The sequence below is a fragment of the Oncorhynchus tshawytscha genome, unplaced genomic scaffold, assembly GCF_018296145.1.
Source record: "Oncorhynchus tshawytscha isolate Ot180627B unplaced genomic scaffold, Otsh_v2.0 Un_contig_242_pilon_pilon, whole genome shotgun sequence".
In the NCBI taxonomy this organism is placed as follows: domain Eukaryota; kingdom Metazoa; phylum Chordata; class Actinopteri; order Salmoniformes; family Salmonidae; genus Oncorhynchus; species Oncorhynchus tshawytscha.
In genome coordinates this window covers 20968-45551 of record NW_024609593.1, presented here as the reverse complement: position 1 = coordinate 45551, position 24584 = coordinate 20968, and the positions used below count along the sequence as shown (strand labels likewise).

The following is a 24584-nucleotide window of genomic DNA, read 5'->3' as shown; positions in this document are numbered from 1 at the left end:
TGGTTGTATTCTCTTCTGCCTTCCTCCATGGTGTTGATCCGGTTGTACTGGGTACCGGTCTTTTTTGGTAACATCCTGCTCCTTCTGCCTTACTGCCCTGTGAAGTAGTGACAGAATTCAGAACATGGGCTGTTACAGTGTTCTCCCTGTACACCAAGTCAGAACTGTAGGCCAAATTATTAGGGTGAGGTATATGGGCTACTAACCGCTTCCTACACAACACAGTGAGTATTACTTAGCTACAGTATACAGATCTCCCTGCATATTACATTTCTGCAGCAGACGAGACCTTTTCAGATGAACGTTCCAAAAGTGTTTTCCCAGTTGTCTTGAACTCAAGTCAGATTTTGCAGTTTAAAGGTAACAGTTTTGAACGTGGCACAAATCATGCTTCAAATCATCCAGACTGCATCACATTAGACCAAGATTGGGAGTCCCATAGGGTGGCGCACAATTGGCCCAGTGTCGGCCGGGTAGGCCTTCATTGTAAATAAGAATTTGTTCTTAACTGACTTGCCTAGTTAAATTTAAAAAAAAATATATTCATTAATAGCATGGCCAATGTTTAATTTTATAATAGGAAAAGAGACCCTTATTCTTAGACTTGACTAGCAGGCTAATGCTTGCAGTTAGCTACTGATTCCTTCCAAATCACTCCTTGTTGAATTTTGCGATTTCCAACTTGTGTAATGTTAATGGTCGATGAGCACCGATACATTTTATCTATAAGTTCTCATGTATCTTATGACAAGGATTTGCCAGTAGATTGTCGCCTTCATAATGATAACTGCTGAGGTGGTGAAAGTCTGACATCCGTCCAATCAAAGCTACTGTAGTTTAACGTGATTTGATGTCATTTTATCTGTGGCCAATGACCCGGAGCCTTCTTGGATGGGCACTCCCAATGTAACTCTATGGCAGCACCCAAGGGGCTTGAATTTGAGCTCTAACCCTTGGACTCCATGAGTGACACAACACTGAGCCAATTACAGTGCAATGTTCCTATTTTTCTGGCTTTCCCCACTACCACAGAAAGCACTGAGCTGAAACACCTGCATTTTGGAGCTGCCTTACTCTAGAAAACAAAAAAGAGACCATGTTTGTAGGTGGCTTTAACTCTATATTATTTTTACATTGTTTGCAAACTGATATGTGACATGTATTAATGGCAAAACAGGCAAGCCCCCAAAAAAAAAAAAAACCCACATGTGGGGCTCAAAACAGGGACCTGCCATCAAATTATATATATAGCCCTTCGTACATTAGCTGATATCTCAAAGTGCTGTACAGAAACCCAGCCTAAAACCCCAAACAGCAAGCAATGCAGGTGTAGAAGCACGGTGGCTAGGAAAAACTCCCTAGAAAGGCCAAAACCTAGGAAGATGTTCAAATGTTCATAAATGACCAGCATGGTCGAATAATAAGGCAGAACAGTTGAAACTGCGTCACTGGCGATCCCCATTCTGTCACAGACCCTGTAATGGCTACATAATAGATTCACAGATGTCACACCTTTCCATCTCTAATGAGCAAGCCAGACAAGATATGATCTTTCCTCTTAAATAGGAACTTGTTTCCCATAATGAAAACATCAACAATAATTGCCAATTGAGGCCCTAAAGGAGAATTGAAATCATTTATTTATTTTATTAGCTAGTATGAACCATTTTGGAGTGAAATTACATTCGTTTTTTTTTATAGGGAAGACAACCCTCTCTGGGGAAGACTTTGTAGGTGTGACTTCCGGAAAATGTTCCGTCCTCAATGTTCCGGTGAAACGCAGCGTTTTACTTCCGGTCGTTCCAGTCACATGAAGTTCTCTGCTGGTAGACATGCACTGATTAAAAACACACACAAAAAAACTATGACTTCGTCTGTTAACGGAAGAGTATTGGATGAAGATATGGACAATCAAATTGTACAGGTTGGTTAGAATAAACCAGCGTAACGTTAGTAAAAACGAGCTAGTTTACTGTTAGCTGTCTACCGGTGTTAGCTTGTTAGCTGTCAAATGGAAATAAATATTTGATATATTTATAAATATTTGATGATATTTGGGTGAAAGTGTGCTTTTGATAGCCGGTAACTGGCTATTCGGCTTAATCAGGCTGGTAATACGCAATTCATGTTTAATGTATAAGTTAGTTACAGTCTAAAACGACACATGAAAATGTTCCTTAATAGAGATCTGATCTGGTAGGTATATTACATGACTAAAAGTATGTGGACACCTGCTCGTCGAAAATGTGGAGTTGGTGGACAGCCTCCACTCTGCTCGTCGATGGGCATTAATGTGGAGTTGGTCCCCCTTGCTATAACAGCCTCCACTCTGCTCGTCGATGGGCATTAATGTGGAGTTGGTATAACAGCCTCCACTCTGCTCGTCGATGGGCATTAATGTGGAGTTGGTCCCCTTTGATAACAGCCTCCACTCTGCTCGTCGATGGGCATAATGTGGAGTTGGTATAACAGCCTCCACTCTGCTCGTCGATGGGCATTAATGTGGAGTTGGTCCCCCTTGCTATAACAGCCTCCACTCTGCTCCACTAGTGGGGCATTAATGTGGAGTTGGTATAACAGCCTCCACTCTGCTCGGATGGGCATTAATGTGGAGTTGGTATAACAGCCTCCTCTCTTCTGGGAAGGCTTTCCACTAGATGTTGGAACATTGCTGCTATAACAGCCTCCACTCTCCTGGGAAGGCTTTCCACTAGATGTTGGAACATTGCTGCTATAACAGCCTCCTCTCTTCTGGGAAGGCTTCCTCTTCTGGGACTTTCCAGATGTAGGAACATTGCTGCTATAACAGCCTCCACTCTTCTGGGAAGGCTTTCCACTAGATGTAGGAACATTGCTGCTATAACAGCCTCCACTCTTCTGGGAAGGCTTTCCACTAGATGTAGGAACATTGCTGCTATAACAGCCTCCACTTTCTTCTGTGAAGGCTTTCCACTAGATGTTGGGACATTGCTGCTATAACAGCCTCCACTCTTCTGGGAAGGCTTTCCACTAGATGTTTGCTGCTATAACAGCCTCCACTCTTCTGGCTATAACAGAAGGCTTTCCACTAGATGTTGGAACATTGCTGCTATAACAGCCTCCACTCTTCTGGGAAGGCTTTCCACTAGATGTAGGAACATTGCTGCCTCCACTCTTCTGGGAACTTTCCACTAGATGTAGGAACATTGCTCTATAACAGCCTCCTCTCTTCTGGGAAGGCTTTCCACTAGATGTAGGAACATAGATGTTGGGACATTGCTGAGGGGACTTGCTTGATGTTGGGCCATATTAGACTCATATTCAGGGTTCCAATTCAGCGAAATTCAAACCTTGTCTCAGATGTAAAAAAAAAAAAGAGAAAATTTGTCAGGACTGAGAACTCAGGAACACTCAACATGTTTTGGAAAGCCCGTTCTTGCAGAATAAAAAACAACAACATTGTTTCGATTTTCAGAAGACTGAAGTGGGTTTTGCTCTAACTTTTTTACCTGGGCTTTGTTCATTTCTTTTGTTCCTGACAAACTTCCCAGGTGACAAGCATACCCATAACATGATGCTGCCGCCACCATTTCTATATTTAAGTGTAGACTTTCTATAGACGCTGTCTTTTTGTTTTTTGTTTTGGCTCTAAAAAAGTAAACAATAACAATAACTAAAAGTTGGGTAAACAAAACTTTCCTGTGGATATTTTGTGAAAACTTTCGAGCCGCTGAAGGACAACCACAAAGACAACCTGTATGTTTTACATTTATTTTTATTCATCATTCTCTTCGCTTGAAAGGAACATTTACATGACATTGCATTAGTGTCAGGCTGTATGTACCAATGAATTGTTTTTACAGCCTGATTTAATCAAGACTAGTAGCTAGCCAACTGTCACACCACGGGCTAGCTAGACTTGTGTATTACAGCCTGATTTAATCAAGACTAGTAGCTAGCATACAGTATACAGTGCCTTTGGAAAGTATTCAGCCCCAATGATTTTGGGGCGGCAGGTGCCTAGTGGTTAGAGTGTAGAGGAGGTAGGTAGCCTAGTGGTTAGAGTGTAGAGGAGGCAGGTAGCCTAGTGGTTAGAGTGTAGAGGAGGCAGGTAGCCTAGTGGTTAGAGTGTAGAGGAGGCAGGTAGCCTAGTGGTTAGAGTGTAGAGGAGGCAGGTAGCCTAGTGGTTAGAGTGTAGAGGAGGCAGGTAGCCTAGTGGTTAGAGTGTAGAGGAGGCAGGTAGCCTAGTGGTTAGAGTGTAGAGGAGGCAGGTAGCCTAGTGGTTAGAGTGTAGAGGAGGCAGGTAGCCTAGTGGTTAGAGTGTAGAGGAGGCAGGTAGCCTAGTGGTTAGAGTGTAGAGGAGGCAGGTAGCCTAGTGGTTAGAGTGTAGAGGAGGCAGGTAGCCTAGTGGTTAGAGTGTAGAGGAGGCAGGTAGCCTAATGGTTAGAGCGTAGAGGAGGCAGGTAGCCTAGTGGTTAGAGCGTACAGGAGGCAGGTAGCCTAGTGGTTAGAGCGTTGGGCCAGTAACCGAAAGGTTGCTAGATTGAATCCCGGAGCTGACAAGGTAAAAATCTGTCGTTCTGCCCCTGAACAAGACCGTCATTGTAAATAAGAATTTGTTCTTTAACTGACTTGCCTAGTTAAATAAAGGTTAAATAACAAATAAAAACGTCTAGATTGAGTACTTGGCTGCCAGAGCCAGTCTACCTCTGAATATAACATAACATCCTACATACAGGGAATTTAAAAACATTTTTATTTCACCTTTATTTAACTAGGCAAGACAGTTAAGAACAAATGATTATTGACAATGACGGCCTACACCAGCCGAACCCGGAAGACGTTGTGTCGCCGCCCTGTGGGACTCCCAATCACGGCCTACACCGGCCGAACCCGGAAGACGTTGTGTCGCCGCCCTGTGGGACTCCCAATCACGGCCTACACCGGCCGAACCCGGAAGACGTTGTGTCGCCGCCCTGTGCGACTCCCAATCACGGCCTACACCGGCCGAACCCGGAAGACGTTGTGTCGCCGCCCTATGGGACTCCCAATCACGGCCTACACCGGCCGGTCGGGAGCCCTGCTTCAGTGATTTAAATTCTACATATCCTCAGAGGGTAGAGGGAACTCGTATCAGTGATTTAAATTCTACATATCCTCAGAGGGTAGAGGGAACCAGTCAAAACAGCTCATCAAGTCTGTCAGTGAATACTAGGGAGAACTGTAATTCTGTCTCTCATTCTGTCTCTCTCTCTCTCCCTCCACTCTCTCTCTCTCCCTCCTCTCTCTCTGTCTCTCTCATTCTGTGTCTCTCTCATTCTGTGTCTCTCTCATTCTGTGTCTCTCTCATTCTGTGTCTCTCTCATTCTGTGTCTCTCTCATTCTGTCTCTCTCTCATTCTGTGTCTCTCTCATTCTGTGTCTCTCTCATTCTGTGTCTCTCTCATTCTGTGTCTCTCTCTCATTCTGTGTCTCTCTCTCATTCTGTGTCTCTCTCTCATTCTGTCTCTCTCTCATTCTGTGTCTCTCTCTTTCTGTGTCTCTCTCATTCTCTCTCTTTCTGTCTCTCTCTCTCTCATTCTGTCTCTCTCTCATTCTCTCTCTCTCTCATTCTCTTCTCTCTCTCTCTCATTCTGTGTCTCTCATTCTCTCTCTCTCTCTCTGTCTCTCTCTCTCTCTTTTTTTTTCTTCCCCAGGCTGTGTGTGTAGAGGATGGGATAGGGGTGGTGTCGGGGTCGATCGGGATGTCAGACTTCTCCGATGAGATCTTGTTAAGTATCCTGTGCTATGTCTCGACCTCTGACCTTGTGAATAACGTTTCCCGGACCTGCCGCAAGCTACACACGCTCTGCTATGACAAGACACTGCTGACCACGGTCACACTGTCTGAAGAATACACGGTAACACGCACACACACACACACACACACACACACACGCTCTGCTATGACAAGACACTGCTGACCACGGTCACACTGTCTGAAGAATACACGGTAACACACACACACACACGCTCACACACACACACACGCTCATACACACACACACGCTCATACACACACACACTGCAACAAATGATTTTATCTTAATTCTCTGACTTCTCTCTTCAGGCAGATGACGGCGCTATTCGCCAGGTGCTGAAGCATCTATCCAATCACGTGCAGTCCCTCAGCCTTAGCGGCTGCTATTGGCTGTCGGGTTCAACCATCGACCGCCTGATTCGCTGTCGCTCCCTGGTGCGTCTGGACCTATCAGGTTGTCGCGTCACCTCCCTGCGTCTGTCCCGCCTCCTCTCATCCCTCCCCCTCCTCCGATCTCTCGCTTTTGACGTATCGCCTGGCTTCGATTCCGCCCAGCTGAGTGGGGAGGCCCGTGATTCGCTGTCTCGGCTGTCGGAGCTGAGACAGACGGTCCTGACGCCGAGTTACGGGGTCGTTCCCTGCTGCTCCAGCCTCTTCAGTCTGCAGCTGCAGCTGGACATACTTGACGTCACCAGGTGGCACCTTTCAACTGAAACCTCTCTGGTTTGACTGTGTGTGTGTGTGTGTGTGTGTGTGTGTGTTTATTGTGTGTGTGTGTGTGTGTGTGTTTTATTGTGTGTGTGTGTGTTTATTGTGTGTGTGTTTATTGTGTGTGTGTGTGTGTTTATTGTGTGTGTGTGTGTGTTTATTGTGAGTGTGTGTGTGTTTGTGTGTGTGTGTTTATTGTGTGTGAGCGTGTGTGTGTTTATAGTGTGTGTGTTTATAGTGTGTGTGTTAATAGTGTGTGTTTATAATGTGTGTGTTTATAGTGTGTGTGTGTGTGTGTTTTATAATGTGTGTGTGTGTTTATAATGTGTGTGTGTGTTTATAATGTGTGTGTGTGTTAATAGTGTGTGTGTGTGTGTGTTTATAATGTGTGTGTTAATAGTGTGTGTGTGTGTGTGTGTTTATAATGTGTGTGTGTTTATAATGTGTGTGTTAATAGTGTGTGTTTATAATGTGTGTGTGTTTTATAATGTGTGTATGTGTGTGTGTGTGTGTGTGTGTAGGGGAGGGTACCAGTATGTGTTGCCAGTTGATGATGGGTCAGAGCAGTGTTCCTCACTACCAACAGCTGGAGGAGTTTACTGCCTGTCTGGCACCTGGAGAGGTAAGGTCAGGTGTGTTTATAATGTGTGTGTGTTTATAATGTGTGTGTGTGTGTGTGTGTTTATAATGTGTGTGTGTGTGTTTATAATGTGTGTGTGTGTGTGTTTATAATGTGTGTGTGTGTGTGTGTGTGTGTTTTTATAATGTGTGTGTGTGTGTTTATAATGTGTGTGTGTGTTTATAATGTATGTGTGTGTGTGTGTGTGTGTTTTTATAATGTATGTGTGTGTGTTTATAATGTGTGTGTGTGTATGTGTGTGTGTTTATAATGTATGTGTGTGTGTTTATAATGTGTGTGTGTGTGTTTATAATGTGTGTGTGTGTTTATAATGTATGTGTGTGTGTTTATAATGTGTGTGTGTAGGTGAACCAGACTCTACTCCTCCTCTACCTCGCTGTGTTCAGTGTTCGTGTTCCGGAGCGTCTCCGCTCCTTCCTGGTTTCAGTTCCTGGTCCGAACCCCGCCCACTGGCCTGCTGCGTCCTCATTGGCCCATAGCCTCGTTCAGCATGGCGACCTGGAAGCCCTGCAGTTGCCTCGCTCCTGGTTGGACGCCACGTCGCTAGGACGGGTCCTTCTTAGCAACGCTCCCAAGCACTTGAACTTCTCCCGTTGCCCCACGTTACGACAAACTGTCATCCAATCGCTGACTGGCACTGGAGTGAGAGACTCAACGCGATTGGTCAGCCTGAATCTTAGTGGTATAGGCCACACCTCCAATTATCCAGAGTGCAGTAGAGCGCGGGGAGAGGAGGAGCTTGTTGCCGAGGCGATGAGCCGGTTGGTTATTTGCTGTCCCAATCTGTCACACCTCAACCTGTTACACACACACTATCACCATGACAACGCACACACACCTGGGCTGGAGGCCAACACACACCTGTGTACCAGCCTGTCCAAACTCACACACCTCCGGTCTCTGGCGCTGCCCGCGTGCGCCCTGTCGGACGGTTCACACACACCGTCCCCTTCCCCCTCCCCCTCCTCTCTGCTGCTGGGACTGAGGAAGCCGTCCCGCGTGGGGCTCCAGACCTACAGGCCAGGCTCCGGGGACTCTCTCCCCAGGGAGGGCACCTCTGGGCTGGGTACCCTGCTGGCCGGCTGCCCCTGTCTGGAGGTTCTGGAGATAACAGGACCGGGCTTCATCTCTGCCCTGCCGCGTCTTGAGCCCTGTGCCAGGGTGTGTGTGGATCAGAGGACGTGTGTGAACGCTCGCGGGGTGGGGGACGCGCACGTTGCGGCTCTCCGGGGTTCCGGGGCTGCGGAGGCTGACGCTGGCGGGGCTGCCGGGGTCCTGAAGGGGACTGGGCTGGTACAGGTGGCTGAGCACTGCCGGGACCTTCAGGCATTATCTCTGGCCAACCTGGGGTCCTTAAAGACCTGGAACTACAGCGCCGCCCTGCTGGACACACTGAGGAACTGCACCCAGCTCACACAGCTACGGTGAGACTACATACACACACTGAGGAACTGCACCCAGGTCACACAGCTACAGTGAGACTACATACACACTGAGGAACTGCACCCAGCTCACACAGCTACGGTGAGACTACATACACACACTGAGGAACTGCACCCAGGTCACACAGCTACAGTGAGACTACATACACACTGAGGAACTGCACCCAGCTCACACAGCTACAGTGAGACTACATACACACTGAGGAACTGCACCCAGCTCACACAGCTACGGTGAGACTACATACACACTGAGGAACTGCACCCAGCTCACACAGCTACGGTGAGACTACATACACACACTGAGGAACTGCACCCAGCTCACACAGCTACGGTGAGACTACATACACACTGAGGAACTGCACCCAGCTCACACAGCTACGGTGAGACTACATACACACTGAGGAACTGCACCCAAGTATTATAATATTATATTACTACAATATTATAATATTCATTATATATATTTACATCAACAGGCCTTTCTGTTCTTTACTAGCTACAAACTGTTTTATACATTATATACATTATATACACAGTATATACATTATTTATATACATTATATATACTATTATATTCATTATACACAAAATACATTTTACACATTATATATACATAGACATTATATACATTATATATACATTATACACATTATATATGCTATTATATACATTATATATACATTATACACATTATATATGCTATTATATACATTATACACATTATATATGCTATTATATACATTATATACATACATTATACACATTATATATGCTATTATATACATTATATATACATTATACACATTATATATGCTATTATATACATTATACACATTATATATGTTATTATATACACATTATATTTACATTATATATTTACATTATATACTAATACATTATATACACATTATATTTACATTATATACTAATACATTATATTTACATTATATATACATTATATTCTAATACATTATATACTATACATTATATTTACATTATATTTTACATTATATACTAATACATTATATTTTACATTATATACTAATACATTATATTTACATTATATACTAATACATTATATATTTACATTATATACTAATACATTATATTTACATTATATACTAATACATTATATACACATTATATTTACATATATATATACATTATATACACATTATATACATTATATACTAATACATTATATTTACATTATATACTAATACATTATATATACATTATATTTACATTATATACACATATATACTAATACATTATATTTACATTATATACTAATACATTATATTTACATTATATACTAATACATTATATTTACATTTTATACTAATACATTTATATTACATTATATACTAATACATACGGTGATATATTTACATTATATACTATACTAATACATTATATACACACTATTATATATTATACATTATATTTACATTATATACATTATATACTAATACATTATATTTACATTATATACTAATACATTATATACATTATATACTAATACATTATTTACATTTTATACTAATACATTATATACACATTATATTTACATTATATACTAATACATTATATTTACATTATATACTAATACATTATATACATTATATACTATATACATATATTTACATTATATACTATTATACATTATATTTACATTATATACTAATACATTATATATACATATATTTACTTATATACATACATTATATTTACATTATATACTAATACATTATATTTATTATATACTAATACATTATATTTACATTATATACTAATACATTATATATTATATTTACATTATATACTAATACATTATATTTACATTATATACTAATACATATATTATATTCTAATACATTATATATATTTTACATTATATATACATTATATACTAATACATTATATATATTATACATTATATACTAATACATTATATATACATTATATACAAATATATTCTAATACATTATATATATTATACATTATATATATTATACATTATATTTACATTATATACTAATACATTATATATATTTTACATTATATATACATTATATTCTAATACATTATATATATTATACATTATATATATTATACATTATATTTACATTATATACTAATACATTATATATATTTTACATTATATATACATTATATACTAAGACATTATATATATTATACATTATATTTACATTATATACTAATACATTATATTTACATTATATTCTAATACATTATACATATATTATACATCAACAGGCCTTTCTGTTCTTTACTGCTGTTTTTTATTAGCCACAAACTTCTACACATTAAATACATGATATATACTATTATATATACTATTATACACATTGTACATACATTATACACATTATATATACATTATATATTTACATTTACATTATATAGATTATATATACTATTATGTACATTATATATACTATTATACACGCATTATACACATTATATACATTATATATTATACATTATACATTATATATATACTATTATGTACATTATATATACTATTATATACATTATATATCAACAGGCCTTTCTGTTCTTAATTAGCCACAAATTGCTATACACATTATACACATTAAAGAGGAGTGGGAGGCCCCGGTGCACAACTGAGCAAGAGGACAAGTACATTAGTGTCTCGTTTGAGAAACAGACGCCTCACAAGTCCTCAACTGGCAGCTACAGAAAAGCACATTTTTTTTGTCCATTAAAATAACATCAAATTGATCAAAAATACAGTGTAGGCATTGTTAATGTTGTAAAGGACTAAGTGCCAAGTGACCCTAAACTTTAGAACAGTAGTGTACATGTATACATTATAAACATTTTATACATTAAATACTTTATATATACATGCATTATATACATCATACACATTATATGCATTATATATATATATATATATACATATACTTTATAAACATTATATACACATTTATATACATTATACACATGTATATATGTTATACACATTTATATACATTTTACACATGTATATATGTTATACACATTTATATACATTATACACATTATATATATATATATACTTTATACATTATACACATTATATATATATATACACTTTATACATTATACACATTATATATATATATACTTTATACATTATACACATTATATATTATACATACATTATATACATTATATATATATATACTTTATACACATATACACATATATATATATATTATATACATTATACACATGTATATATGTTATACACATTTATATACATTATACACATTATATATATATATACTTTATACATTATACACATTATATATATATATACTTTATACATTATACACATTATATATATATATACTTTATACATTATACACATTATATATATTATACTTTATATACATTATACACATTATATATATTATATACTTTATACATTATACACATTATATATATTATACACATTTATATACATTATACACATTATATATATATATACTTTATACATTATACACATTATATATATTATACACATTTATATACATTATACACATTATATATATATATACTTTATACATTATACACATTATATATGTTATACACATTTATATACATTATACACATTATATATATATATACTTTATACATTATACACATTATATATATATATATACTTTATACATTATACACATTATATATGTTATACACATTTATATACATTATACACATATATATATGTACACATTTATATACATTATACACATGTATATATATATACACATTTATATACATTATACACATTATATATATATATATACTATATACATTATACACATTATATATATATATATACTATATACATTATACACATTATATATATATATACTTTATACATTATACACATTATATATATATATACTTTATACATTATACACATTATATATATTATACACATTTATATACATTATACACATGTATATATATTATACACATTTATATACATTATACACATATATATATGTTATACACATTTATATACATTATACACATATATATATATTATACACATTTATATACATTATACACATTATATATATATATACTATATATATTATACACATTATATATATATATACTTTATACATTATATACACATATATATATACTTTATACATTATATACATTATATATATATATACTTTATACATTATATACATTATATATATATATACTTTATACATTATATACATTATATATATATATACTTTATACATTATATACATTATATATATATATACTTTATACATTATACACATGATACACATGATACACATTTTAAACATATATATATACCGCCCCTACCTTGTCACAACACAACTGATTGGCTCAAACGCATTAAGAAGGAAATAAATTCCACGTGAACTTTTAATAAGGCAAACCTGTTAACTGAAATGCATTCCAGGTGACTACCTCATGAAGCTGGTTGAGAGAATGCCAAGAGTGTGCAACGCTGCCTTCAAGGCAAAGGGGGTGGGGGGGATATTTTAAGAATCTCAAATATAAAATATATTTTGATTTGTTTAACACTTTTTTGGTTACTACATGATTCCATATGTTTATTTCATTGTCTTCACTATTATTCTTCAATGAGAAAATAGTAAAAAAATAAAACTGAAACTGGAATGAGTAGGTGTGTCAACTTTTGACTGGTACTGTATATAATGTGTGTGTGGGTAGGTTGGAGCAGCCCTACCTGGTGTGTAACGGTGCATTCTGGGAGGCGTTGTCATGCTGTTCTCGTCTCCGCCGCCTCTGTCTCATCTCGCGGAACGGAACCTTCCACCCCGCTGCCGTGGTTACCTTCATGGAGTGTTGCCGTGACGTCATGGTGTGTCACATGTTCTTGGGCGGAACTCTGGTGGCGTGTCGGACGCTACAGAAAACACTGCTAGACCGGTGAGTCTGTCTCTCTGTCTGACTAGGTGAGTCTGTCTCTCTGTCTGACCGGTGAGTCTGTCTCTCTGTCTGACCGGTGAGTCTGTCTCTCTGTCTGACCGGTGAGTCTGTCTCTCTGTCTGACCGGTGAGTCTGTCTCTCTGTCTGACTAGGGAGTCTGTCTCTCTGTCTGACCGGTGAGTCTGTCTCTCTGTCTGACCGGTGGGTCTCTGTCTGAGTCTGTCTCTCTGTCTGACCGGTGGGGAGTCTGTCTCTCTGTCTGACTGGGGAGTCTGTCTCTCTGTCTGACCGGTGGGGAGTCTGTCTCTCTGTCTGACCGGTGGGGAGTCTGTCTCTCTGTCTGACTGGGGAGTCTGTCTCTCTGTCTGACCGGTGAGTCTGTCTCTCTGTCTGACTGGGGAGTCTGTCTCTCTGTCTGACCGGTGAGTCTGTCTCTGTCTGACCGGTGAGTCTGTCTCTCTGTCTGACCGGTGGGGAGTCTGTCTCTCTGTCTGACCGGTGGGGAGTCTGTCTCTCTGTCTGACCGGTGGGGAGTCTGTCTCTCTGTCTGACCGGTGGGGAGTCTGTCTCTCTGTCTGACCGGTGGGGAGTCTGTCTCTCTGTCTGACTGGTGAGTCTGTCTCTCTGTCTGACTGGTGAGTCTGTCTCTCTGTCTGGCCGGTGAGTCTGTCTCTCTGTCTGACTGGTGAGTCTGTCTCTCTGTCTGACCGGTGAGTCTGTCTCTCTGTCTGACTGGTGAGTCTGTCTCTCTGTCTGGCCGGTGAGTCTGTCTCTCTGTCTGGCCGGGGAGTCTGTCTCTCTGTCTGACCGGTGGGGAGTCTGTCTCTCTGTCTGACCGGTGGGGAGTCTGTCTCTCTGTCTGACCGGTGGGGAGTCTGTCTCTCTGTCTGACCGGTGGGGAGTCTGTCTCTCTGTCTGACCGGTGGGGAGTCTGTCTCTCTGTCTGACCGGTGAGTCTGTCTCTCTGTCTGACCGGTGGGGAGTCTGTCTCTCTGTCTGACCGGTGGGAGTCTGTCTCTCTGTCTGACTGGGGAGTCTGTCTCTCTGTCTGACCGGTGAGTCTGTCTCTCTGTCTGACCGGTGAGTCTGTCTCTCTGTCTGACCGGTGAGTCTGTCTCTCTGTCTGACCGGTGGGGAGTCTGTCTCTCTGTCTGACCGGTGGGGAGTCTGTCTCTCTGTCTGACCGGTGGGGAGTCTGTCTCTCTGTCTGACCGGTGGGGAGTCTGTCTCTCTGTCTGACCGGTGGGGAGTCTGTCTCTCTGTCTGACCGGTGGGGAGTCTGTCTCTCTGTCTGACCGGTGGGGAGTCTGTCTCTCTGTCTGACCGGTGGGGAGTCTGTCTCTCTGTCTGACCGGTGGGGAGTCTGTCTCTCTGTCTGACCGGTGGGGAGTCTGTCTCTCTGTCTGACCGGTGGGGAGTCTGTCTCTCTGTCTGACCGGTGAGTCTGTCTCTCTGTCTGACCGGGAGTCTGTCTCTCTGTCTGACCGGTGAGTCTGTCTCTCTGTCTGACCGGTGAGTCTGTCTCTCTGTCTGACCGGTGAGTCTGTCTCTCTGTCTGACCGGTGAGTCTGTCTCTCTGTCTGACCGGTGAGTCTGTCTCTCTGTCTGACCGGTGAGTCTGTCTCTCTGTCTGACCGGGGAGTCTGTCTCTGACTGGTAGGGAGTCTGTCTCTCTGTCTGACTGGTGGGGAGTCTGTCTGACCGGTGGGGAGTCTGTCTGTCTCTCTGTCTGACCGGTGGGGAGTCTGTCTGTCTCTCTGTCTGACCGGTGGGGAGTCTGTCTGTCTCTCTCTCTGTCCGGCCGGTGGGGAGTCTGTCTGTCTCTCTGTCTGGCCGGTGGGGAGTCTGTCTGTCTCTCTGTCTGACCGGTGGGGAGTCTGTCTGTCTCTCTGTCTGGCCGGTGGGAGTCTGTCTGTCTCTCTGTCTGACTGGTGGGGAGTCTGTCTGTCTCTCTGTCTGACTGGTGGGGAGTCTGTCTGACCGGTGGGGAGTCTGTCTGTCTCTCTGTCTGACCGGTGGGGAGTCTGTCTGTCTCTCTCTCTGTCCGGCCGGTGGGGAGTCTGTCTGTCTCTCTGTCTGACCGGTGGGGAGTCTGCCTGTCAAGTTCTCTCAACAGAAAAGGATGACATCAATGGTAGGATAGTTCTATATAATGATAGTTCTATACAATGATAGTTCTATACAATGATAGTTCTATATAATGATAGTTCTATATAAGGATAGTTCTATACAATGATAGTTCTTTACAATGATAGTTCTATACAATGATAGTTCTATATAAGGATAGCTCTATACAATGATAGTTCTATACAATGATAGTTCTATATACTGATAGTTCTATATACGGATAGTTCTATATAAGGATAGCTCTATACAATGATAGTTCTATACAATGATAGTTCTATATACTGATAGTTCTATATAAGGATAGCTCTATACAATGATAGTTCTATATACTGGTAGTTCTATATAATGATAGTTCTATATAATGATTATATGAGGATAGTTCTATATGAGGATAGTTCTATATGAGGATAGTTCTATATGAGGATAGTTATCTATGATGATAGTTATCTATGATGATAGTTCTATATACTGAAAGTTCTATATGAGGATAGTTCTATATGAGGATAGTTATCTATGATGATAGTTCTATATGATGATAGTTCTATATGATGATAGTTCTATATGATGATAGTTATCTATGATGATAGTTCTATATACTGATAGTTCTATATGATGATAGTTCTATATGATGATAGTTCTATATGATGATAGTTCTATATGATGATAGTTCTATATACTGATAGTTCTATATGAGGATAGTTCTATATGAGGATAGTTCTATATGAGGATAGTTCTATATGAGGATAGTTCTATATGAGGATAGTTCTATATGAGGATAGTTCTATATGAGGATAGTTATCTATGATGATAGTTATCTATGATGATAGTTCTATATACTGAAAGTTCTATATGAGGATAGTTCTATATGAGGATAGTTATCTATGATGATAGTTCTATATGATGATAGTTCTATATGATGATAGTTCTATATGATGATAGTTCTATATACTGATAGTTCTATATGATGATAGTTCTATATGATGATAGTTCTATATGAGGATAGTTCTATATATACTGATAGTTCTATATACTGATAGTTCTATATGAGGATAGTTCTATATGATGATAGTTCTATATGAGGATAGTTCTATATACTGATAGGTCTATATGATGATAGTTCTCTATGATGATAGTTCTATATACTGATAGTTCTATATACTGATAGTTCTATATGAGGATAGTTCTATATGATGATAGTTCTATATGATGATAGTTCTATATGATGATAGTTCTATATGATGATAGTTATCTATGATGATAGTTCTATATACTGATAGTTCTATATGATGATAGTTCTATATGATGATAGTTCTATATGATGATAGTTCTATATGATGATAGTTCTATATACTGATAGTTCTATATACTGAAAGTTCTATATGAGGATAGTTCTATATACTGATAGTTCTATATGATGATAGTTCTCTATGAGGATAGTTCTATATGAGGATAGTTCATCATATGAGGATAGTTCATCATATGAGGAGAGTTCATCATATGAGGAGAGTTCATCATATGAGGATAGTTCTATATACCGATAGTTCTATATAAGGATTATATGAGGATAGTTCTATATAAGGATTATATGAGGATAGTTCTATATGAGGATTTTTCTAAATGATAGTTCTATATGAGGATAGTTCTATATAATGATTATATAATGATAGTTCTATATGAGGATTTTTCTAAATGATAGTTCTATATGAGGATAATTATATAATGATTATACAATGAGAGTTCTATGTAATGATAGTTCTATATGACGATAGTTCTACATAATGATAGTGCAATGTGAAGATTTTTCTATATGAGGATACTTCTATATGAGGATACTTCTATATGAGGATAGTTCTATATAATGATAGTTCTATGTAATGATAGTTCTATATACTGATAGTTCTATATCAGGATAGTACTATATAATGATAGTTCTATGTAATGATAGTTCTATATACTGATAGTTCTATGTAATGATAGTTCTATATAATGATAGTTCTATATAAGGATAGTTATATATAATGATAGTTCTATATGATGATAGTTCTATATGATGATAGTTCTATATACTGATAGTTCTATATACTGAAAGTTCTATATGAGGATAGTTCTATATACTGATAGTTCTATATGATGATAGTTCTCTATGAGGATAGTTCTATATACTGATAGTTCTATATACTGAAAGTTCTATATGAGGATAGGTATATATACTGATAGTTCTATATAATGATAGTTCTATATACTGATAGTTCTATATGAGGTTAGTTCTATATGAGGATAGTCCTATATGAGTATTGTTCTATATAATGATAGTTCTTTTTAATGATAGTTATATATGAGGGTTGTTCTATATACTGATAGTTCTATATACTGATAGTTATATATACTGATAGTTCTATATGAGGATAGGTGTATATGATGATATTTCTATATGAGGATAGTTCTATATAATGATAGTTCTATATGAGGATCATTCTATATAATGATAGTTATATATAATGATAGTTATTTTTAATGATAGTTCTATATAATGATAGTTCTATATGAGGATAATTCTATATAATTATAGTTCTATATAATGATAATATAATGATAGTTCTATATGAGGATAGTTCTATATAATTATAGTTCTATATAATGATAGTTCTATATGAGGATAATTCTATATAATTATAGTTCTATATAATGATAGTTCTATATGAGGATAGTTCTATATACTGATAGTTCTATATACTGATAGTTCTATATACTGATAGTTCTATATACTGATAGTTCTATATGAGATAGTTCTATATGAGGATAGTTCTATATAATGATAGTTCTATATAATGATAGTTCTATATAATGATAGTTCTATATGAGGATAATTCTATATAATGATAATATAATGATAGTTCTATATAATGATAGTTCTATATAATGATAGTTCTATATGAGGATAGTTCTATATACTGATAGTTCTATATACTGATAGTTCTATATACTGATAGTTCTATATGAGGATAGTTCTATATGAGGATAGTTCTATATAATGATAGTTCTATATGAGGATAATTCTATATAATTATAGTTCTATATAATGATAGTTCTATATAATGATAGTTCTATATAATGATAGGTCTATATGAGGATAATTCGATATAATAATTATATGATGATAGTTCTATATAATGATAATATAATGGTAGTTCTATATAATGATAGTTCTATGTAGTTCTATATGAGGATAGTTCTATATGAGGGTAGTTCAATATGAGGGTGGTTCTATATGAGGGTGGTTCTATATGAGGGTGGTTCTATATGAGGGTGGTTCTATATGAGGGTGGTTCTATATGAGGGTAGTTCAATATGAGGGTGGTTCTATATGAGGGTGGTTCAATATGAGGGTGGTTCTATATGAGGGTGGTTCTATATGAGGGTGGTTCAATATGAGGGTGGTTCTATATGAGGGTGGTTCTATGTGAGGGTGGTTCTATATGAGGGTGGTTCTATATGAGGGTGGTTCTATATGAGGGTGGTTCTATATGAGGGTAGTTCTATATGAGGGTAGTTCAATATGAGGGTGGTTCAATATGAGGGTGGTTCTATATGAGGGTGGTTCTATATGAGGGTGGTTCTATATGAGGGTGGTTCTATATGAGGGTGGTTCTATATGAGGGTAGTTCAATATGAGGGTGGTTCTATATGAGGGTAGTTCAATATGAGGGTGGTTCAATATGAGGGTGGTTCAATATGAGGGTAGTTCAATATGAGGGTGGTTCTATATGAGGGTGGTTCTATATGAGGGTGGTTCTATATGAGGGTGGTTCTATATGAGGGTGGTTCTATATGAGGGTGGTTCTATATGAGGGTAGTTCAATATGAGGGTGGTTCAATATGAGGGTGGTTCTATATGAGGGTGGTTCTATATGAGGGTGGTTCTATATGAGGGTGGTTCTATATGAGGGTGGTTCTATATGAGGGTGGTTCTATATGAGGGTGGTTCTATATGAGGGTGGTTCTATATGAGGGTGGTTCTATATGAGGGTGGTTCTATATGAGGGTGGTTCTATATGAGGGTGGTTCTATATGAGGGTGGTTCTATATGTTCTATATGAGGGTGGTTCTATATGAGGGTGGTTCTATTTGATGATAGTTATATATAATTATAGTTCTATTTGAGGGTAGTTCTATATAATGATAGTTCTATTTGGAGACTTTTATCTCCCTCACCAACTTCAAACATCAGCTATCTGAGCAGCTAACCGATCGCTGCTGCTGTACATAGTCTATCGGTAAATAGCCCACCCATTTTTACCTACCTCATCCCCATACTGTTTATATTTATTTACTTTTCTGCTCTTTTGCACACCAATATCTCTACCTGTACATGACCATCTGATCATTTATCACTCCAGTGTTAATCTGCAAAATTGTAATTATTCGTACCTCCTCATGCCTTTTGCACACATTGTATATAGACTCCCCCTTTGTTTTCTACTGTGTTATTGACTTGTTAATTGTTTACTCCATGTGTAACTCTGTGTTGTCTGCTCACACTGCTATGCTTTATCTTGGCCAGGTCGCAGTTGCAAATGAGAACTTGTTCTCAACTAGCCTACCTGGTTAAATAAAGGTGAAATAAAAATAAAATAAAAATATTTGATGATAGTTATATATACTGATAGTTCTATTTGAGGGTAGTTCTATATGAGGGTTGTTCTATATAATGAAGCCCTCTCCTTCCTCTAGGTTCTCTGTGGAGCGTCCGGCCCTCAGTGTGGTCATCTACCCTCTGCTCCATGAAGACCTTCCATTGGTCATCAGAGACATGCCCCTCCCACTGCTCGATCAACTGACCCTCTTCCAAAGCCGCGTTGCCCAGGCCCCGCCCTCGTCACAATTGGGACACCAGAGAGCAAAGAGGCAACTAGCCAATCAGAGCCCCTCATCACCATGGTGATGCCAGAGAGTGAAGAAGCATCTAGCCAATCACAGCCCCTCAGATTAGAGGTCTTCACGGGTTCAAAAAGTTGGACCTGTTCCGAACTGGACCTGGGGCTGTCCCACCCGGACCCGAAGTGCATCAATTATTCTGTTTAATATAGAGACTGAGGACAACTAGACCCGTTCCATATCGACATGGTTGGATCCAGACCCGATCTGAGTGAGAAAAAAAGAAAAGTCATATTTTTTAAACTACTTTATTTATCGAAGACGATGAAGTGTGAGAGGAGGGAGAGAGACGTGCCTCTAGCAGGGAGGGAGAGAGAGAGACGTGCCTCTAGCAGGGAGGGAGAGAGACGTGCCTCTAGCAGGGAGGGAGAGAGAGAGACGTGCCTCTAGCAGGGAGGGAGAGAGACGTGCCTCTAGCAGGGAGGGAGAGAGAGAGACGTGCCTCTAGCAGGGAGGGAGAGAGAGACGTGCCTCTAGCAGGGGGAGAGAGAGACGTGCCTCTAGCAGGGAGGGAGAGAGACGTGCCTCTAGCAGGGAGGGAGAGAGAGACGTGCCTCTAGCAGGGAGGGAGAGAGAGACGTGCCTCTAGCAGGGAGGGAGAGAGAGAGACGTGCCTCTAGCAGGGAGGGAGAGAGACGTGCCTCTAGCAGGGAGGGAGAGAGAGGTGCCTCTAGCAGGGAGGGAGAGAGACGTGCCTCTAGCAGGGAGGGAGAGAGACGTGCCTCTAGCAGGGAGGGAGAGAGACGTGCCTCTAGCAGGGAGGGAGAGAGACGTGCCTCTAGCAGGGAGGGAGAGAGAGGTGCCTCTAGCAGGGAGGGAGAGAGACGTGCCTCTAGCAGGGAGGGAGAGAGAGAGGTGCCTCAAGCAGGGAGGGAGAGAGAGACGTGCCTCTAGCAGGGAGGGAGAGAGAGAGGTGCCTCTAGCAGGGAGGGAGAGAGAGGTGCCTCTAGCAGGGAGGGAGAGAGACGTGCCTCTAGCAGGGAGGGAGAGAGAGACGTGCCTCTAGCAGGGAGGGAGAGAGAGACGTGCCTCTAGCAGGGGGAGAGAGACGTGCCTCTAGCAGGGGGAGAGAGACGTGCCTCTAGCAGGGGGAGAGAGAGACGTGCCTCTAGCAGGGGGAGAGAGACGTGCCTCTAGCAGGGGGGAGAGAGACGTGCCTCTAGCAGGGGGGAGAGAGACGTGCCTCTAGCAGGGGGGAGAGAGACGTGCCTCTAGCAGGGGGAGAGAGACGTGCCTCTAGCAGGGAGGGAGAGAGACGTGCCTCTAGCAGGGAGGGAGAGAGACGTGCCTCTAGCAGGGAGGGAGAGAGACGTGCCTCTAGCAGGGAGGGAGAGAGACGTGCCTCTAGCAGGGAGGGAGAGAGACGTGCCTCTAGCAGGGAGGGAGAGAGACGTGCCTCTAGCAGGGGGAGAGAGACGTGCCTCTAGCAGGGGGAGAGAGACGTGCCTCTAGCAGGGGGAGAGAGACGTGCCTCTAGCAGGGGGGAGAGACGTGCCTCTAGCAGGGGGAGAGAGACGTGCCTCTAGCAGGGGGAGAGAGGTGCCTCTAGCAGGGGGAGAGAGGTGCCTCTAGCAGGGGGAGAGAGAGGTGCCTCTAGCAGGGGGAGAGAGAGGTGCCTCTAGCAGGGGGGGAGAGAGAGGTGCCTCTAGCAGGGGGAGAGAGGGTGCCTCTAGCAGGGGGAGAGAGAGGTGCCTCTAGCAGGGGGAGAGAGAGGTGCCTCTAGCAGGGGGAGAGAGAGGTGCCTCTAGCAGGGGGAGAGGTGCCTCTAGCAGGGGGAGAGAGAGGTGCCTCTAGCAGGGGGGAGAGAGAGGTGCCTCTAGCAGGGGGAGAGAGGGTGCCTCTAGCAGGGGGAGAGAGAGGTGCCTCTAGCAGGGGGAGAGAGGTGCCTCTAGCAGGGGGAGAGAGAGACGTGCCTCTAGCAGGGGGAGAGAGAGACGTGCCTCTAGCAGGGGGAGAGGTGCCTCTAGCAGGGGGAGAGAGAGGTGCCTCTAGCAGGGGAGAGAGACGTGCCTCTAGCAGGGGGAGAGAGGTGCCTCTAGCAGGGGGGGAGAGAGAGGTGCCTCTAGCAGGGGGAGAGAGGGTGCCTCTAGCAGGGGGAGAGAGAGGTGCCTCTAGCAGGGGGAGAGAGACGTGCCTCTAGCAGGGGGAGAGAGACGTGCCTCTAGCAGGGGGAGAGAGACGTGCCTCTAGCAGGGGGGGAGAGAGACGTGCCTCTAGCAGGGGGAGGAGACGTGCCTCTAGCAGGGGGAGAGAGACGTGCCTCTAGCAGGGGGAGAGACGTGCCTCTAGCAGGGGGAGAGAGAGGTGCCTCTAGCAGGGGGAGAGGTGCCTCTAGCAGGGGGGAGAGAGGTGCCTCTAGCAGGGGGAGAGAGAGGTGCCTCTAGCAGGGGGAGAGAGAGGTGCCTCTAGCAGGGGGAGAGAGGTGCCTCTAGCAGGGGGAGAGAGAGGTGCCTCTAGCAGGGGGAGAGAGAGTGCCTCTAGCAGGGGAGAGAGGTGCCTCTAGCAGGGGGGAGAGAGGTGCCTCTAGCAGGGGGAGAGAGGTGCCTCTAGCAGGGGGAGAGAGAGAGGTGCCTCTAGCAGGGGGAGAGAGAGGTGCCTCTAGCAGGGGGGAGAGAGAGACGTGCCTCTAGCAGGGGGAGAGAGAGGTGCCTCTAGCAGGGGAGAGAGACGTGCCTCTAGCAGGGGGAGAGAGAGGTGCCTCTAGCAGGGGGGAGAGAGAGGTGCCTCTAGCAGGGGGAGAGGTGCCTCTAGCAGGGGGAGAGAGTGCCTCTAGCAGGGGGAGAGAGGGTGCCTCTAGCAGGGGGAGAGAGAGGTGCCTCTAGCAGGGGGAGAGAGAGGTGCCTCTAGCAGGGGGGAGAGAGAGAGGTGCCTCTAGCAGGGGGAGAGAGGTGCCTCTAGCAGGGGGAGAGAGAGGTGCCTCTAGCAGGGGGAGAGAGTGCCTCTAGCAGGGGGAGAGAGAGAGGTGCCTCTAGCAGGGGGAGAGAGAGGTGCCTCTAGCAGGGGGAGAGGTGCCTCTAGCAGGGGGAGAGAGGGTGCCTCTAGCAGGGGGGGAGAGAGAGAGCCTCTAGCAGGGGGGAGAGAGGTGCCTCTAGCAGGGGGAGAGACGTGCCTCTAGCAGGGGGGAGAGAGGTGCCTCTAGCAGGGGGAGAGAGAGGTGCCTCTAGCAGGGGGGAGAGAGGTGCCTCTAGCAGGGGGAGAGAGAGGTGCCTCTAGCAGGGGGGAGAGAGAGGTGCCTCTAGCAGGGGGAGAGAGACGTGCCTCTAGCAGGGGGAGAGAGACGTGCCTCTAGCAGGGGGAGAGAGAGGTGCCTCTAGCAGGGGGAGAGAGACGTGCCTCTAGCAGGGGGAGAGAGACGTGCCTCTAGCAGGGGGGAGAGACGTGCCTCTAGCAGGGGGAGAGAGACGTGCCTCTAGCAGGGGGGAGAGACGTGCCTCTAGCAGGGGGAGAGAGACGTGCCTCTAGCAGGGGGAGAGACGTGCCTCTAGCAGGGGGAGAGAGACGTGCCTCTAGCAGGGGGAGAGAGACGTGCCTCTAGCAGGGGGAGAGAGACGTGCCTCTAGCAGGGGGAGAGAGACGTGCCTCTAGCAGGGGGAGAGAGACGTGCCTCTAAGCAGGGGGGAGAGAGACGTGCCTCTAGCAGGGAGGGAGAGAGACGTGCCTCTAGCAGGGAGGGAGAGAGACGTGCCTCTAGCAGGGAGGGAGAGAGACGTGCCTCTAGCAGGGAGGGAGAGAGACGTGCCTCTAGCAGGGAGGGAGAGAGACGTGCCTCTAGCAGGGAGGGAGAGAGACGTGCCTCTAGCAGGGAGGGAGAGAGAGACGTGCCTCTAGCAGGGAGGGAGAGAGACGTGCCTCTAGCAGGGAGGGAGAGAGAGACGTGCCTCTAGCAGGGAGGGAGAGAGAGACGTGCCTCTAGCAGGGAGGGAGAGAGAGACGTGCCTCTAGCAGGGAGGGAGAGAGAGACGTGCCTCTAGCAG

At 42.1% G+C, this 24584-nt stretch overlaps 1 protein-coding gene across 2 annotated transcripts; it reads left to right on the top strand.

Annotated features, from left to right (window-relative positions):
- Window positions 1-1381: 1381 nt before the first annotated feature.
- On the top strand, window positions 1382-20974 carry LOC121838829 (F-box/LRR-repeat protein 18-like). Of its 2 annotated transcripts, XM_042316128.1 has the most exons (7): window positions 1388-1924; window positions 5675-5878; window positions 6088-6473; window positions 7009-7108; window positions 7472-8550; window positions 13330-13548; window positions 20407-20972. In XM_042316128.1, exons 1-7 carry the CDS (start codon window positions 1751-1753, stop codon window positions 20615-20617), a joined length of 2373 nt encoding a protein of 790 aa, XP_042172062.1. In that variant the 5' UTR covers window positions 1388-1750; the 3' UTR covers window positions 20618-20972. The 2 variants fall into 2 exon arrangements, with proteins under 2 accessions (XP_042172063.1, XP_042172062.1); XM_042316129.1 differs by lacking the exon at window positions 13330-13548 and having other exon boundaries at window positions 1382-1924; window positions 20407-20974.
- The last annotated feature ends 3610 nt before the right edge of the window (window positions 20975-24584 follow it).

Excerpts from the sequence above, each read along its gene's own strand:
- LOC121838829 (XM_042316128.1), top strand. The coding sequence starts at position 1,751 with ATGTTCCGTCCTCAATGTTCCGGTGAAACGCAGCGTTTTACTTCCGGT. Across the intron at positions 7,109-7,471 it reads CCTGTCTGGCACCTGGAGAG|GTGAACCAGACTCTACTCCT; the intron begins GTAAGGTCAGGT and ends GTGTGTGTGTAG. Across the intron at positions 8,551-13,329 it reads ACCCAGCTCACACAGCTACG|GTTGGAGCAGCCCTACCTGG; the intron begins GTGAGACTACAT and ends GTGTGTGGGTAG.